The sequence below is a fragment of the Parambassis ranga genome, chromosome 3 (genome assembly GCF_900634625.1).
Source record: "Parambassis ranga chromosome 3, fParRan2.1, whole genome shotgun sequence".
NCBI lineage: Eukaryota > Metazoa > Chordata > Actinopteri > Ambassidae > Parambassis > Parambassis ranga.
In genome coordinates this window covers 5,672,988-5,688,429 of record NC_041024.1, presented here as the reverse complement: position 1 = coordinate 5,688,429, position 15,442 = coordinate 5,672,988, and the positions used below count along the sequence as shown (strand labels likewise).

Sequence of the window (15,442 nt, the reverse complement as noted above, 5' to 3'; positions counted from 1 at the left end):
TTGATAAGGATTCTCAAAACATACTATTTTTTTTTCCCAAGTAGTGAAATCGATGTGTAACCACTCATGCTTTATTAAGCTGTTATCAACACAATAATGATTGCTTAATGAAGAGAAACTGTCACACGAGCTACATTTTTAATTAAAAAACGTGTCTGCCTGTGTATGCAGACTTGTAGAAAGGATGTGCTCAGACAACATTATCTGCAGGAAATAATCATAAGGAAAAGAAGCGAGTAAGGCAATGGTGTGAAATGATTTTCTAATATCTGTCATTACTGTTACTAGCTGAGAGTAATCTGGGCTGTGTTTACATCAGACTGTGTGGCCTAGAAATAGCATTTCCAAGCTCTGATGCAATGTCTTAACTGTCAGCACTGAAAACTCTTTTCACTTATGCCCAACATGAGGAGTATGATATAATAACTTAGCCTGTCGTTTTCATTTTGTGTAAACTACACAGCGTACAAACACAACATCAGGTTTTACTTAATTAAGTTTGAAGTTTTTCTTTTGCGCCACTCCCATTTGAGTCAAGATGCATCCAGGGTGTGTGTGTGTGTGTTTTTTTTTTCATCCAGGGTTTTTTTTTTTTAATGGGTCCTTGAGGTGTCCCACATAATTTTCAAAAAAACTCTCATTCAGAGAGGTCAGAAGTAGAGATCTGTGGTGACCCAGAAGCCAAGGACCAGTCTTGACAGGATTACAGAGTTTTTTCGGCTTCAGCATGGGAAGACAGCCAGAAGGAAGCCACACACGATGGCAAGCACAGAAAAAGGGCCTGTCTGTGAGTCAGAGCTATAAAAGTATTACAGGGTTTTCTGTGGGATATTTGTTAGTGATGGTGGATGTACTCATACATCAGCAGTGGCTTTTCATGTGGCTACATGACACCTCTTATCCTTGTGTTAGTGAGTTTTCCAGTTTGCTTATACAAATACACACGTTATATTTAATAGAAGTGTTTATACACTTTTTTTATTACTGACAGCACAAAAAGAATTTCTCACCAATCAATCAGCCACTTATTTAAAGTGTAAATGCTCAACAAGCTGCATCTCTCCTCTTCACCTGTCACCTACTTTGTTCTCATGAACTTGTGTTTGAGGGAAATACAGGGAAATTCCTAAGGAAAACCCAGGACACTCTACCCGAGAGGTCACACTGCCAAATATTTATCTTTCAGCAGGACGGTGATATCACACAGCCATATATGCTGTGGAATTTCTCTAGAACAAGTTTGTGAAAGTCTTAAATAACTGAGCCAAAAATCAGCCTTATTCAAGACAGAAAATCGTTGGAGTGGCTGGAGATTGTTTTTGAGATACTGCTTATGCATCAAGAGTTAGTAAATCCATGGAAAGGACAATAATGTGCCAATTTAAAAGCAAAAAATACAGCATGTCTAAAACGTTTTTCTAGATTATTGATGTCTACAGTTTATTTCATATTACCAAAATAAGCATGTGTCCATGTGCTACTGCAGAGACAGTCTAATAGAAAGACTAAATGCTCATTTAAAATCATTAAAAGACAACTCATGCTATAACTTCTGAACCCCTCTGTAGTGCAGGCTATATCCTGCACATCATGAAAGGCTACTCATTCATTTGCCCTGCCTTGATTTACATCCTGCCACGACCAGCTGCCAGAGCCATTTTGTGTTGGAGTGTTTGGAGAGCTTAGGGGGCGGGCTGTTGAAGGCGTTTTAGAAAAGGTCTGGGTTCTTTTAATGTGACAGAAATCTGAACTCGAGGACCTCTCTCTCCACCCTGCACATGCACACACACACAAAAATGACATTTGCTGTTGGATCTAGCCTTGACCAAGCACTCATGTTTTTAGTCCATAGATTGAAGGAAGAGACTTGCAGCCAAGTGTCAGCGGGTTCCTGTAAACATATATAAATGCCTTATACATTTGCCGCTTTATGCCACAGGCAGCCAGAGAAAAATGAGAGCTGAGCTCTGACTTGTGCATGTGTGTGTGGGAGGGAGAAAAGATTGTAAGTCAGGGATGGTTATACCATTGAAAAGAGGAAATGAGGGTGAGGGTGAAGGAGAGAAGGAAAATGGGGTGAGCAAGAGAGGTTTCCTAAGCTAATAAAATGCTTGGAGGAATGGAAGCTGCCAGCCAGCATTCCTGTGCCATTAGATAAGTTAGCTCACTGCAGCCTCCAGTTTCTCTGCAGTGCTGAAGTGGCAAGCTGAGGTCACCACCGGGGAGTGAGGGGGATGGTGTGGGCAATAAATTCAGAATGTTTTTGTGCACAGTCCTTTTTCCAAAAGCTTCAAAGCCGTTTGGTTGAGGATTTCATTTTTAATTTATGGGGGAAATCTGCTAATTTGTTATTCGCCTTGAGCCTCGAAGAGTAGCTTTGGATCTTGCAGTGCAAGGAAATGTATTTTCTGCAGTGAAATGTCCAAGAACATAGTTGTGTAATTTTATACAAATCTGCGTAATTGATTATGACATTTTGACGACATACAAGCTGTAGCCAAATGAAGAGTTACTGGTTTCTCAGGGAGAAATATGCAGTTGTGTGATTTTTCTGGAACTAATTTTAGATTTTAAATGCAAGATCAGGTATCACACTCTGCACAGGTCAGATTGTGTAGCTCACACCGACTGCTACCGAATTCACACACGCCAAATGGCGACACAGAAGCTTCTAAGTGTGACAGATTGCAGCAATACCAGTGAAGTCAAGGAGCTTTTCTTGCTCACTCATTTACAGTCTGTCAAACTGAACCGCTCGCATTGAATTGGTTGAACCCAGGAGCTTGCTGCTTGTTTTTAGAAAGCTGTAATAGTAAACCCATATTCTCCCCAAGGTAGCACATGTCTGCTCTGCGGAGTGAGATAGAGGGTTGCGAAAAAATATTTGCCTCCAAGTAATTCTCCTTCAGGGAAATCTCTAGTACTGCGAGATGGCTTATTTAAATGGAAAAGGTGTTCCACAGTAACCTTAGTGTGATCATTCTTAGCGAGGCCCTCTCTACAGGTTTTACAATACTGACTGCAGCTGAGTCTGTTCCAAGTCGTTTGGAAGATATCAGTCAGTGTTGCCCCTACGGCTTTACTGTGTGAGGAAGATTAAAATACGATCTTTGACTTGTATAACTATCTGCCATATGACACCCTTCAGCAAAGATTAATCCATCGATACAGCTGCCACAATGCACATTTCGCTGACACGGTGCAGGCATTTATATATGACTCTGACTGTCAAATATTCTCTGTCATGTTTGGTAGATGATTTTTTTCTTTCTGTAGAATTTGCTTTATTGTCACAGTTTATAGAATAATAATAATAATAATACCAATATGCAAATGTTTGTTTCCTTGTCTTACAGGCATGCTGGTGGTCAATGTTACTTGGAGAAACAAGACATATGTGGGCACGCTGTTGGACTGTACACGGCATGACTGGGCTCCCCCCAGGTAAGAAGCCTGTTCACTTTATTTTAAAGCAGGTTTTGCATACTATTAAATTCACTGTCATGCAGGGTAGTTGTAAATGTCAAGGTAAAAAAAAAAAAGAATTCACAATTGCCATGAATCACTGAATCACTCTCTGCCCAAGCTCTCTGTACTTGCTCCCTTAACCTTTTTATATTCTGTGTGATGTGAATCTGCTGTAACAGCATCAGCTAAAAGATATACAGCCTAATGCACCGACTTGCCAGTGTGCCGCTAGACCAACCGAGTGCATGGTGGTCTTTATGTTGAGGCAGGGAAACAGGATTCATTGGCAAACGGCTGATGTCCCAGAAGGCAGTAGTGGAAATAGAAAGCTACTCTAACAAGCCAGATTGCAGAATCCAATTATTGGACTAATAGCTTTTCCTCAACACTGTATAACATCCTCTATCACAAAGGGTGCAATTTCTAAGATCAGTGTTGTGGGTGGTAGCATGAGGTGTTTCTGTAATTTCAGGGTATTTGCCTTTGTTATGCAAAATACACAGGATGTGTAAAATACATTGCCAAGCACTTGCTTTGATTTAGAACACCTGCACTATATCTAAATGTAAATATAAATCCATATTTGAAATGCATGGTTAAGTGCAATAGAAAAAAAAAATCAAGATTAAAGCATTGCTAATGGAAAACAAGGATTGCACTAATGTATTACAGTACATCACAATAATGCACAGTACATGAGGATTGCTGTGATGCATTTGCACCAAGATAGTCTTACAGTTTGCAGCAGGACTACATTAGGACCACACCATGAATAATTCAGAGAGCTTTCAACGGACTCAATATAAACTTGGGCTTGTAATGAGTCTAAATTCCTGTTCCACTGTCAGGCTACGGATGTATTCACATCCCCTGCTGGGGCTGAAATTGTTTGGAGAGACTTGTAGAGGAAGCTATGAGTCATACCAGCCCGGTGTCTGACTTTGTCACAGACTGCTAACCTTCACTGCTGTGCAGAAAGATAATTACATTACTGTTATGGAGAGATAAGGCCAAACTGCTATTTTAAGTATTTGATTGACTGTCTGTTTTGATTACAAAGCAGCTAGAATGTTCATGACTGTCTTTTCAAATGTTTACATGCCTTTCAATTTTAATGTCATGTAGCCTTTATGTAAGTGCTTACTCACTTATAGTGCACAAAATATTTGATTGTCCTAAGAGGACGAGGAGAGAACAATGGTTTAAATATTTTGATGAAGTGTCATTGTTTACTTCAGTGGTGGAACTCAAAAGAACATGAACCTCCTAGTCGTAAAATCAGTGGTATAACTCTAATGACATAATCGTATGTTGTGTGAATTTCCCAAGACACAGGGTGGAATTATGGCACATTATTTGGCATACCAAGATGATATATAACAATGTGAAAATACAAATGCACATAATAAAGGATATGCCCAAAACAGAAGCGTAAAACTAAAATCTGAAGTGTAGTGTCATGTCTCTTGGGCAGAGAATGCAATAAAAAGGGCTCAAGAGCTTTACAGTTGCCAAAAACAGTGCGACAGTGTCTGGCCCTGTGACATCACAGAATGTTAAATGTGATTTTCGACTCCTTTTTCAGGTTTTGTGAATCCCCAACAAGCGATCTCGAGATGAGGAACGGTCGCGGCCGGGGTAAGAGAATGAGACCGAATAACAACACCCCGATCAACGAGAACAGCAACTCATCTGACAACAAGGGTGCTACCAACAACAAGACACGTGCCGCCTCCAACAGCAAAGGCCGGAGGGGTAGTCAGACGCCATCAGAGCGCCGCACCCCGCCGAACAGCAACACAGAGGACATCAAGGCCAGTCCCTCCTCAGCTGGAAAACGCAAGACCAAACCAGCCTCAGACATGGAACCCAATTCCAGCTCAGAGGACACCAAAGGCAACAAACGTATGCGGACAAACTCCAACAGCGGAGGGGTGGGACCAACAGGTCTCCCTCTCCCCTCTATTAAGACTGAGCCACTTCCACCTCCCCTTGATCGCAGCTGCCCTTCTCCAGTTCTTATTGACTGCCCGCATCCTAACTGCAACAAGAAGTACAAGCACATAAATGGTCTTAAATACCACCAAGCACGTGCTCACAACGATGACGACATCAAGTTGGAATTAGATGGAGACAGTGAATATGGTGAGGACTCAACTCTCCACCCTGACCCAGGGAACTGTAACGGCGCATCTATCTCTCAGAAAGGATGCTTATCTCCAGCACGTTCTGTTACTCCAAAGGGCAGAAACTTTGATGCTCAAAGTCCCTCTCCATCTCCTGGCAAGTTTGGTTCAAAGCAGAGTAAAAAGAAAATGGCTGAGACGGATCCAGACACAGGAGGCACACCGATGGATGGGTGTGAGGATGGGCCATGCCTCACCGATGAGACCAGTAATGACGGCATAGATGATAAGAGAGGATCGGATAAATCCAAAAAAGGCAGTACTGGGGCAAAAGGCGATAAAGTTGCCCAGAAAAACCTGAAGTCGCCACGGCCCATTGGTCCTGGCCCTACAGCACCCCAGCAAATGTATTCCTTTCCTCCTGGAAACCCAAATTCTTCTCCAGGGCTTACCCCAATGATACAAGGAATTCCCAAGAGTCCCCAGATGAAAGGCACACAGCCTAAACCCCCTGCCATTGGAGATCCAGCCACAAATATCTCCAAAGACAAGAAGAAGAAGGACAAAAAGAAAAAAGATGGTGGGAAGGAAGCAGACAGCCCCAAGCCTCCAGGAAAGGGAGGAAAATTAGAGGAAGGAAAGCTTCCATACCCTGAACCCTGTGATCAGGGGAATAAGGGGGAAGGACTCCTAAATGGCTCCTCAGATCCTCATCAGAGCCGTTTAGCCAGTATCAAGGCTGAAGCTGACAAGATTTACAGCTTTTCTGACAACGCCCCAAGCCCATCCATTGGTGTTGCAAGTCGGATAGACGGCAGTGGCATGCCACAGCCTCTCACACCCCTTCATGTGGTAAACCAGAATGGTGCTGACAACTCTTCAGTCAAAACCAATAGCCCAGCATATTCAGACATTTCAGATGCTGGAGAGGATGGTGAAGGGAAACTAGAAGGTGTCAAAGTCAGGACAGAGGACCAAGCCATCAGGGAAAGTGTCAAAAAAGCACTCTTTCCAAATCAAGCACCCAACAAAGATTCTCCATACTATGCCGGGTATGAGACTTATTACTCACCCAGTTATGTCAACCCCAGTCCCGGTGGCCCCAATCCTGGCACACCGGTGGGTGAAGGTCCAGTTAAGATCAAAAGGGAAGAGGAGCCGGACCAAGGTGAGGAAAAAGTCAAGATTGAGATACATGAAGATCGCAAACCTGACACCAGTGCTCCCAGTCAGCAACAACAACAACAACCATCAGTCATCCAACAGCGATCTAACATGTACATGCAGCCTCTTTACTACAACCAGTATGCTTATGTGCCCCCATATGCATACCATCCAGATCAAGCTTACCATAACCACTTGATGAACACCAACCCAGCCTACCGGCAACAGTACGAGGAGAGGCAGCGACAGATGGCTGAACAGCATCGTGCTGCTGAGAAGAAGTCAGACGTAGCCATGAAAGAACGAGAAGCCTCCATGAAGGAGGAGTGGAAACAAAAGAGCCCAATGCCACCAAGCCTTTCCAAAGCCCCAAGTCAGTCAGAGCTCGGAAAGACGCCACAGCCCCCAAGCAAATCCAGGGACTCGCCCTCTGAGCCCTCCTCCAAATCCATGGGAAGCATAAAGGGGGAGGACCCAAAGTCCCAGCAAGCTGAAGGGCTAAAGATGAAGCTGACTGAAGGAGGCCACCATGGAAAGGAGGATTCCAAACAAGCACTGGAGTCCAGAAGTCAGGCAGGGCTGGAGCAGGCTATGTGGTACAGACAGGTAAATATCAATCTTGTGTGGCAGAAGTAGAATATATGCTTGTGAATCTGTTGTGATGATGTATTATGACTTATTTAAGTAATTGCTGACTTTGATGTTCTTTTCTGCCCTCTGCAGTACCCTGAGAGCCAGAAGCCACAAGCTGAAGACGAACACCAGCAACCTCGATGGAAAGATGAAAGGGACAGGGAACGGGAACGCGATCGTAAATTAAAGGATGACAGGGCCCGGGCCAAGGACAGTCAAAGCGGGCCCAAGGAGGATGCTAAAGAGGGCAGTGATCCCAGAATCACTTCTGAAGAACATCGAGCTATGAGCAAAGACTCTCGTTCCAATCCTCACATGCAGTTCTCATCACCACTAGCACAACACCAAGGCTATATGCCCTACATGCATGGTTACCCCTATGGACAAGGCTATGACCCCAACCACCCTGGATACAGGGGCATGCCTTCTGTCATGATGCAGAATTACCCAGGTATGACTCCAATGAAAAGTAAACACTTTGAAGTGATGACATTCATCTGACACATAGTAGACTAAGTTGAGTGTAATGGTTTAATTGTGTGTGTGCCATGGACTACAGTGAACATACCATAAAGAATCCAATATCTCTTAACCCATTGACTCACAACGAAGATTTCTGATACTGGTGTTAAGCCTCTCCTTTGTTAATAAATTACATTGTCATGTTGTGCAGTTTGGTGTGTTAACTGTTGAGCTCAACGAGGAATAGTATTTTATGTAAACCAGTGTTTTTCTTTACACTCTTAGGTTATCTACCTGGGGGTTATCCCTTTGCTCCATATGGGAGTAAAATAGCCGGAGGTGAGGAGGGCGGAGACAAGTCTCGTGCTAGCCCTACCGTCACCAAAACTGCAACAGACTCCAAAGCTCTGGATATCCTGCATCAGCACGCCAGCCAGTACAAGAGCAAATCCCCCACAGTAGGTGACAAGCCGCCCCATGACAGGGAGAGGGAGCAGGACAGAGGAGCTGCAGGAGACCGGGAGAGAGAGCGTGAGAGGGATGTGGACCGACCGCGCTCCTCCCCCTCCCAGCGCATCATGCCCTCTCACCACAACCTGGGATACCCGCTGCTCTCAGGGCAATATGACCTGTCCTACGCCACAGGTCAGTCAGCCCTGAGCTTTCCATCCACTAAACAAGCAAAGTAGATCATAAACCAAGCCCTCAGTTCAGAATACTTAACTCGCTGTAATTACACTTTTAAATTATGGCACAAGGCCGATAGGTAATCTAAATGTAGAGCTCCCAGCTCACCTCTGGTCTTTTTATTGCTGCCAGCCAACACGCAGCAACCCTCCCTTCACCCACCAACACCACACACACACACACACACATGCACACGACTGACAGTGAAACAAAAAAAAAAACAATCCCACTGAGACACATTGAGCAGAGGATTTGCAAACCAGACAAATGCAGGTGGCAGGTGACGTATAGACAATGCCCATACACTCCAGTTAGGCTGTGAGCTATGAGCACTGGCACAGATGTAAATAAAAAAGTGCATGTTTCTTTGTCCTGGGTAAAAAAAAAAAAGGACACTCTGCCTCGCTGCTTTCCTTCCAGCATTTACATTGCAGACTCAGAGGCAGCAACCTGTAAAGAAACCAGATCCTGTCCAAACAAAGCCGTCCTGTCTCTGCTGCAGTCTAGTACAATATGCAGTGCAGCTTTTTTGCCCCACAGCTCATCCGTCCTAAGTAGGTCCTCTGAGGACATGTGGATCACAGTGTTGATAATGGAGATGTTGAATGAGCGCTGTAAAAATATAAAGCCACTGCAGGCTGCGCTGACATCTGGTGGTAGCTCTGTTGAACTGCACTTGCTTTAAACGTATGTATTTGCATTTAGTCGCCCGTAGCTTTGCTGAAATGAATGAATGCAGTATGATTCAACAGTCCTACAGAAACAAATGACACTACATAAAACATTTTATATCACCTTTTATGATTACTGTGCACATTTTGTTTCCAGTGTGATTCTGTGCCTAAAGAGAAATACATCATATTTATTGGCCTCTAAAATACGTACTGTTGAATAACAGTAATTCAAGCAGAGTTTAGTTACAGAGATGTGTAAAGCTTTGTGATCTGAAAGTAAATCTCGCCTTTGTGTCTCTCACAGGGAAACCCGACCGTCACACCTCAACCCTGCAAAGATTCATGTGACTGGCTCACATGAGAACCAGATCTCCCGGGTGTTACCTTTTAGACATCAGTTGAATGGTGTTTCTATCTATATTTTTTAGTTCTTCTGCCCCAAGGATTGGCAGACTGTTTTTTTTTCCCCCTCCCCTCGTAAAAAAAAGAAAAAGAAAAAAAAAAAGACCCCAGATTCTCCAAACTTTGGACTGTAATAGGACTGATAATAACCCAGGTTCAAAGCCATTGCTCTGCCCCGTCACGCAGAGGAAACACCGACCCGCTGATTACCTAGTCTTTGCACTGTCAACAAATACAATGCAAAAAGAGACTATTGGACTGCCAGAACAGCTTTTTTTGTTGGTTTTTTGTTTCGTTTTTTTTTTTTTTCTGCATTGTTTTTTTGTAACGCAGAAAGAAATTGGCAGGGGATTTTTGGGAAGCTGGGTGGCTGATGGGTAAAGGAGTCAAACTAAATTAAAGACTGACGAGAAAAAGTGAATCATACTGAAATGATTTCAGCTCTCTGTCTTTGGCGTGAAACAACAGTATATCCTTAACTTGACAAATGTTTGGCTATATTTCGTGGGGAGCGGGAATATGGCAACAGCTGCTTTCTTCAGAGACTTTTAAGAGCCTGAGACTGAAGTTTGTTTTTTTTTTTTTTCCTTTTCCATCATCATCAATAGCCCATCCTCTCTGAACCCTCATTTCTCGTTTCAGGGATGATGTTGTCTTTTTTTTTTTTTTTTTTTTTTTCTTTTTTGCGAAGGGACCGCGCACACCTCAACGGAGAATAAACACTATATTCATGTTTTCTTTTCTCAGTAACACTTTGGTTGGAGTTCATATCATTGTGCTCATCTTTGAATGTGTCTGATGCTGGTGTTGGTCCTGTGTGCGTGTTTTTGTTTCCTCACAGTGAAAAGGGTCACATCTGTTTTTACTCTCACTCAAACCGGTGAAGCCACATGAGCGAGCGATGAGTTCACGGGGCGCTGCATCGGGCCACTTGTGTTGGTTTTGGTGTTTTTTTTTTACTGTAAGATCGTGCTTCTGTTCAGCTTGATTGTGTTCTGTAAACAATGTGAAATTTCATTCTTGTATTTTTCTGCTGTAATATAGACCTATTTTATGTGCTTAAATGTTTATATTTATCCCAGCACGCAACTGTTAAAAAAAAAAAAAAAAAAAAAAATTGTTGAATAGCATACTGTGCTCAGAGTCTCTGGACGTCTCGTGTGCTTCACCTGCTTCTTCGCCCCGTGGCTTTGACTTGTCATGCTGCGAGAGTTTTTTTACTTTTAATATTTCATACTTGACTACAAGCCTGGTTAACATCTCCATTCATCTCAGCATGCAGAGTGCAGTTTGACCGGCTCCCGACCTCTGAATTTACAGCGATAACAACATGAAAAATCAGTCCATATTGTAGGCTAATATGCACAGATTTCACTTGCTCATGTGGCTTCACCAAAACACATGCTCATCTCTGGCAACTGTTAGCATGTTCCTGTTATTTTAAGCCAGCTGCAAGCTTTGTTTCAGTCCAGAGGTTGGTCAATGAGTCAGACACCAGTTTTCTTTGTTGCCTGTGCAGTGAGGTCAACATGCAGGCATATTACAAGGGGTGATTAATAGGACTGTGGCCTAAAGTAGGAGGAGTCGACTTTACAAATTCTAGCACTGAGCCCCTCTTGAGGAAGAAGAGAATGCCAAATAAGGTGAATAGGACGAGTTCGGTTCCTCATTCCCAGTGGATGATCTCTGCTGAATCTGGTTGGTGCTTCAAGATATCAGCACAAAGTGAGAGGCTATGTTTTTACATGAAAGCATCAGATCTGGCTGTAAATGTCAATTAAGTGAAGAGAGCAGGTACAATTTTTCTCCCACCAAACGTTACTGATTTCAAACTTTGTGTCGTCTGCCTTAGGCTCCAGACTTATCAATCACCCCCAAAGTGCATGTGATAAAACTCTTCAAGCCGTTACAGAATACAACACACAACAAGAACTAGTTAGATGTTGACAAGTTTAAAAGAGGAAGTATGAGCCAGTGAAACTGCAACATGAAAGTTGCTCAGTCAGCTGACATCACTCTCAAACAGGTGGTCCCCTCTCTGTGAATTCACACCCTGGTTAATCGACACAAGTCAACACAGCCCATTTCCACCAGAGCTTTAAATTACACTTCTCTCATACCTCAGGGGTTGTAAGTGAAATTCTATCCAGATGCTTTTTGCATTGATTCAAGTGGAGTTTTCTGTTTCTGGGTGTGGAAAAAAAAAATGAAAAGCACATTTTCTGCTCTGGGCTGGATGTGCTGCAGCAGTTCATTCAGGAGAGAGGGCTTTGTTCAAGGTTTCATTGTCATACCATGCTTTTTGTGACCAGTCTTAAAGCATCACAATGAGAGTAGAATCTTGACCATGTTGTCGTTAAATTTAATTTTATTGATTTTTTTTTTTTCGGTTTTTAATGTTCCCATTGTTGTATTTTTTTAATTTCCTCATTAAAATACTCTACATGATCAGACCCTTGAACCACCAGTTAATCTCTGAAGTTGGATGTTTGTTGAGACACTATTCATGATTATAAAAACTTGGACATTCCAAGTCTATGCGTTGCCAGTTTCTCGTCCCACGGAAGTTTGCAAGATGGTATATATTTTGACTTTTTTGCGCATTTTAAAAGAAGAATGGCTGACATGAATACGCTGAATGTGGTGGTGTTTGACTTGTACTTAATCTGTAAGGGTAATCTAGGCAGCTGTGATGTTGTCATTAAAAGTCGGTGGGTTTTAGTACCAGCAGACTGCATACAGTACATATAGTTTTATCAGACAATGGTTGTGACAAGTGCATTTGTTCTTTCTCTTTCTCTCTCTCTCTCTTTCTCTCTGTCTCGCTCTGAGAGTAGTAATGTTATCTCAGTAGTAAGCAAAGCCCAGTGAAAAATCATATATACTAAAGTGTATGAAAAGCCAGAAAAGTAATGTTTGCTATCAACATATTGGAAAGTGCTTGGCTCTTGTATTTTGCAGGACTGTATTTGTTTCATGGTGAAGAGTATATTTATTGGCCAGCAGTTGTCTCAATTGGTGCCTAGTTGAACATTCTTCTGTGGAAAAACACGGAGACACTTGCTCGTTTGTCCTTTCCTGATCCGCCTACTGTCACGCAACCTCCCTCCCTCCCTCCCTCCTCCTCCTCTTCCTCCCCCTTCCCCCGCTAACCACCCCTCCCCCCCAAAAAAGTACCAGAACTGGTGCTCGCAAGGATGTTTACAATGTCTTCATTTTCTTTCTGTGTGAGAAATTCAGAACTCTTCTCCCTTTCTCTCCTCGTTTCTCCCTCCCTTCAGGAGTTTGTGTAAAGTGTACATTACCATGGTTCTTTTTTATACAATACTCTGTAACTTGCCTTTGTAAATTTGGGCTGGAAAAAATAAATCTTTTTATGAGACGATCTGTCTTGGGAACTGCTCAATGGCTTCTGCTCCATCGCTGCTGTGGAGGTTAAAATATTTAAAGGGACCCTAGAAGTTCCATATTCATATTTCTTCTTCTGCTGGCTGTTTGTTCGTGCATATTATTTTTGTTTGGAGATTTCTGCAAAGCCCGACTGTGGAGGATGTTATTCATGTTTATATCTAGTCACCACAGACCATAAATAAAAGTTAAACCTTCACATTTAAGCCAAATATGAGCAAAGCGGTGGAGATGAGCGACTTAAGGTTTAGATAATTTACTAATCGACAGCCTCTAGTGGGCATTTCGGGAACTGCACTTCACCAGTGCCTGAAGAGCCGACTGTCATGTTTGGATGCTCACTGCCGTGCATTGAATCTGAAGTTTCTTGAGCTACCAGGTCCAGAACTCTGGAAAGAGATGATACTGTGAAAGTTTTCAGGGCAGAAGTCTCACAACACAGGAGTCTGGATGGACAGACGGCACCACAGGAACAATATTAATATTTCATGTGGAGGTGAACTCTTTTCTGTGCTGTTAAATCCTGTATAAAGGTGTTGACGCTGCTTTCTTTAATCATCAGTACATATATAAACCCACATAATGTTGAGAGGAACAGATGCCAGAAAAGCACTGAAGCTGTACTGTGCCGTGTGGCCACAGGAGAGCAGTGTCTCTGAGCGGGCCGCATGTGAGTCTCTGCTGGCTCAGCTGTCTGGATTTTAGTCTGTTTCAGGGTTTTTTTTTTTTTGCTGCTGATTAACTGGCTCCAGAGGTTTAGAGTTACACAGTATACAGGGTATGTGATGCTGTTGCTGGGAGACAGCGGTGCAGCATTTTTATTAAACTGAAGATTTCAGGACTTTGTTGTGAGTGCAGTTTGACACTGGAAGTCGTTAGGTAAAGTCTGTGGCCGCCATTTTTAATTCAGGGAACGAAGAAGAAGTAATTTGCAGGATTTTTAAGCAGTAAGTTGTTTGTGTTTTATTTTTACAAAACTGTTTTTTTAACTGTTAGTCACAACAAACAACCATTTGACCATAAGTCAATAATTTAAAGGCAGAGCATTCTCAAAGCCACTGTGCAGTTTTGAATTGAATACAATGTGATATTGAGTTTATTGTAAAATAAAAAAATTAAGAGTTATAACTGTAGCTGTGTGATCGACCAGCTGTTGACAAGCTCTCGGTCAGGGTCTGCAGTGCATCACTTGCACCCTGTTAAAACTACATCTGTGTGTGATGTGGCGTTCACTGGTATCAGGCAGTCGGGATATTTTTAACTGCTCCTAATGCTCCTCAACTTAGCTCTGTGCATTAGTATAATGCAACATCAGTGACAGCAAGTGATTACGCCGGGGATGATTTTGTTGAGTGTAAATGTGAAATCTGATTATCCTCTATGCTTGACAGAGGGGGGGGAAGAGGAAGAGGAGGGTGGCTGGAGAGCGAGCGAGAGAGAGAGAGAGAGGGAGGGAGGGAAAGAGCGAGGCTGGAGGAGAGATTCGGAGGGAAGGAGGGGTTAAGATACCAATGTGCTGAGCCAATGGCTTTTCCACAGAGCAGCTGGCTGGCATCAGGACAGGACAGGCCGCTCAGAGGAAGGATACCTTGAGGGCGACTTTTTTTTTTTTTTTTTCTCCTCTCCTCCGCTTACTGCAGGACACTGAGGCCGACTTTCAGGAGGTGTTCATGGGATGCACTATCTACGCAGCCAGCCCTAAGGCCCTGCCAGCTGACGAGGCCCCAGGCCAGGACAGATACTACCAGCTCCCCCACTACCGCCACCCTCATGGTAACTGCAGCCAGAGGATAGCAGCCAGCAGAGCCAGGTCAGTGCACACCACACAGGAAGTACACTTAAAGTGTCTCACCGGGGTCAGGCGGGAGGGGGACTGTGCAAATAAAGACATGCAGGCTCTAAATACATGCAATAAAACAATAAAAAGTTACTTTTTTACATAGCAGAAGCACGTCCATTTTGTAGTTTACGTTTCTCTTTTTACATATTAAATATTTCTGCAGTTTGGAAAATCACCAGCTTCATGTTTCAGCCTCATGTGACTCATGGTTTATGAAAGCTTCTGATTGGTGCTGTCAGCTTCCCACAATGATGTAATTAGCAGCAGTGCTTGGACGGTGTCTGAGTGAACACTGTAGCACCACAGACTGTACACTGAGGTCTTTAAAGACTTCCTCTGGCTGAACTTGACTGGGTGGAAGCGCATAACAGCTGATGAGGAGTCACAGTGACACACACACACATTTGTTATCTGTCCCTCTTCTAGTATGGTCAATATTACTGTTTGATTAACTTATTTAGTAATTTTGACGAGCCTGAGATGACATCCGAGTTATAGTTTTATTATTATTATTATTTAGTTCAATATTTTAAGTTGTGTTTAGTTGTTTGATAGTAACATGTTATAACATGATGTCA

General features: G+C 42.9%; 1 protein-coding gene across 2 annotated transcripts in view; it reads left to right on the top strand.

Moving 5' to 3' along the window:
- The window catches only part of znf609b (zinc finger protein 609b), a 65,728-nt gene extending 52,729 nt beyond the window's left edge, over nucleotides 1-12,999 (top strand). For both annotated transcript variants that reach the window (XM_028401465.1, XM_028401466.1), the window contains 5 exons: nucleotides 3,357-3,444; nucleotides 5,054-7,364; nucleotides 7,482-7,842; nucleotides 8,139-8,498; nucleotides 9,519-12,999. In XM_028401465.1, coding sequence (XP_028257266.1) covers nucleotides 3,357-3,444; nucleotides 5,054-7,364; nucleotides 7,482-7,842; nucleotides 8,139-8,498; nucleotides 9,519-9,562 — 3,164 coding nt within the window. In that variant the 3' untranslated portion in view covers nucleotides 9,563-12,999. The remainder of the gene's footprint in view (nucleotides 1-3,356; nucleotides 3,445-5,053; nucleotides 7,365-7,481; nucleotides 7,843-8,138; nucleotides 8,499-9,518) is intronic.
- Nucleotides 13,000-15,442: the final 2,443 nt, after the last annotated feature.